Source organism: Haplochromis burtoni, unplaced genomic scaffold, assembly GCF_018398535.1.
Source record: "Haplochromis burtoni strain Fernald_Lab_line unplaced genomic scaffold, NCSU_Asbu1 Contig_316, whole genome shotgun sequence".
In the NCBI taxonomy this organism is placed as follows: domain Eukaryota; kingdom Metazoa; phylum Chordata; class Actinopteri; order Cichliformes; family Cichlidae; genus Haplochromis; species Haplochromis burtoni.
Window position 1 is genome coordinate 1 of NW_024582677.1, and position 2,057 is coordinate 2,057.

General features: G+C 42.6%; 1 protein-coding gene across 1 annotated transcript; it reads right to left on the bottom strand.

Moving 5' to 3' along the window:
• Positions 1 to 158: 158 nt before the first annotated feature.
• Positions 159 to 1,412, bottom strand: LOC121815818 (uncharacterized histidine-rich protein DDB_G0274557-like). The gene is made up of 3 exons (XM_042228286.1): positions 1,295 to 1,412; positions 1,058 to 1,174; positions 159 to 760 (listed from the first exon to the last, which is right to left on the bottom strand). Exons 2-3 carry the CDS (start codon positions 1,072 to 1,074, stop codon positions 208 to 210), a joined length of 570 nt encoding a protein of 189 aa, XP_042084220.1. The 5' UTR covers positions 1,075 to 1,174; positions 1,295 to 1,412; the 3' UTR covers positions 159 to 207.
• Positions 1,413 to 2,057: the final 645 nt, after the last annotated feature.

Below are 2,057 nucleotides of genomic sequence, written 5' to 3' on the forward strand. Positions count from 1 at the left end.
GTTGTAGTTGCAGTTGGGTTGGTGGTTGTAGTTGTAGTTGGGGTAGTGGTTGTTGTTGTAGTTGGGGTAGTAGTTGTAGTTGTCGCAGTACTTGTAGTCGGGGTGGTGGTTGTAGTTGTAGTTGGGGCGGTGGTTGTAGTTGTAGTTGGGGTGGTGGTTGTAGTTGGGGCGGTGGTTGTAGTTGTAGTTGGGTTGGTGGTTGTAGTTTTAGTTGGGGTGGTGGTTGTAGTTAGGGCGGTACTTGTAGTTGGGGTGGTGGTTGTAGTTGTGGCAGTGGTTGTAGTTGTAGTTGGGGTGGTGGTTGAAGTTGTAGCGGTGGTTGTAGTTGTGGCGGCGGTTGTAGTTGTAGTTGGGGTGGTGGTTGTAGTTGTGGGGGTAGTTGTAGTTGGGGTGGTGCTTGTAGTTGTGGCAGTGGTTGGAGTTGTAGCTGGGGTGGTGGTTGGAGTTGTAGTTGGGGTTGTGGTTGTAGTTGTAGCTGGGGTAGTGGTTGTAGTTGTAGCTGGGGTGGTGGTTATAGTTGTGCCAGTGGTTGTAGTTGTAGTTGTGGCTGTGGTGGTTGTAGTTGGGATGGTGGTTGTAGTTGTAGTTTGGGTGGTGGTTGTAGTTGGGGCAGCAGTTGTAGTTGGGGCTGCAGAACAGGCAACACCTGATACTGTACCAACGCTCTGCATGAAAGGTAGAGAACCCAGCATTGAAGCAGCTGCACACAGGTTTGCAGATGCGCAGCCGTAACCTGGATACGTGCTGGTGCCGCTTTTGACTGCAGATCAAAAAGAAGAATTTCAGGATATGTTTTAAATTGGCTACTTTCCAGGAAGCTTAATATATTTCATGCAAAAAACAACTTAACAGCTTTTTAAAACGTTTATGTGTTTCTCTGACTTCCAGGCTTGAAATTTAAAATCTTATCACAGTAACTTTCACACCCAAGGACAACATTTAGTATAAATTAGGGTAAAAGTTTCTGCTCTTTTATACGTCAGAAGTATCACAAAAGAATTTGAAATCATCTTTGATTGAAAACCGATGACACAACTGATACAACATAAAGACTCACTGGTCGATTGGAAGCATTGGTTCTCCACTCCCTGACACTGTAATGTGGATGAGCACTGACCAGTGGAAGGGTCACAAAAGTTGCATACTCCACCATTATTTGACTGTGAAGCAGGATCTGAAACACAAAAGGAGGCCATTTCATTTCAGAACAGAGACTCTTACAACATCAGATTATTGTTTTTATTTCTTTATATTATTCTTTTGTCTTCGATGAGCAACGTAGTATTTAATTTACTTGGTAGAGTTGCTGAGTTGCAGTTATCTGTGTTGCAGCATTGAGCAGAAGCCAGAGCACTTTGAAAACCCAGGTCGACTGAAAATGTCTGAGAGGTTACGGCTGGACATAGGGAGGAAGATGCACATGCCTTGTAGATTTGTGTGACCGGAGTTCCAGATGAAGTAGCTACAAATTCAAAGTGCGGTTTGTTAATGTTGATGGAACACAAATAGCTTCACAGTGGTTGTAATTTGGTGAAAATATGAAATATGATATGAAGAAAACATTACCTAGAATGGTAGCTGTAACACACATTGTTTCCGATGAGGAGCATGTAAGTAGTGCTGTGCTTGAACATGCTGAATTTGTGCAGGTTTGGCACTGGAGGGCTCCAGCTGCAATCAGGAGAGAAACACAAAAATGATCATCACAATTTAAATATATAGCAAATATGAGATGTTTTGAAAGTTCATATTGGGTTACAGCAGGTTACAGTCGAGTCAATACTACTCACTAACTTTGGAAAAAAATTACAATGTAAGATTAAAATAAAAGATTTAAAGCTTTAAATTAGACTCTCTTCTACCTGCAGGTGAAATGAGTGTAGTTACCTGTGGTGGAGAGTGCCCAGAGAAGAAACAGAGAAAACAGCAGCTTCATTGTGATGAACAGGTCAGTTCTGCAGATTAGTTTCCCTGGACTGTGATACTGAAGCTGAGGAGCAGCACTGCACTTTATATACTGAACAGGTGACATCAGGTTTGGGTGTGTTTACATTTTT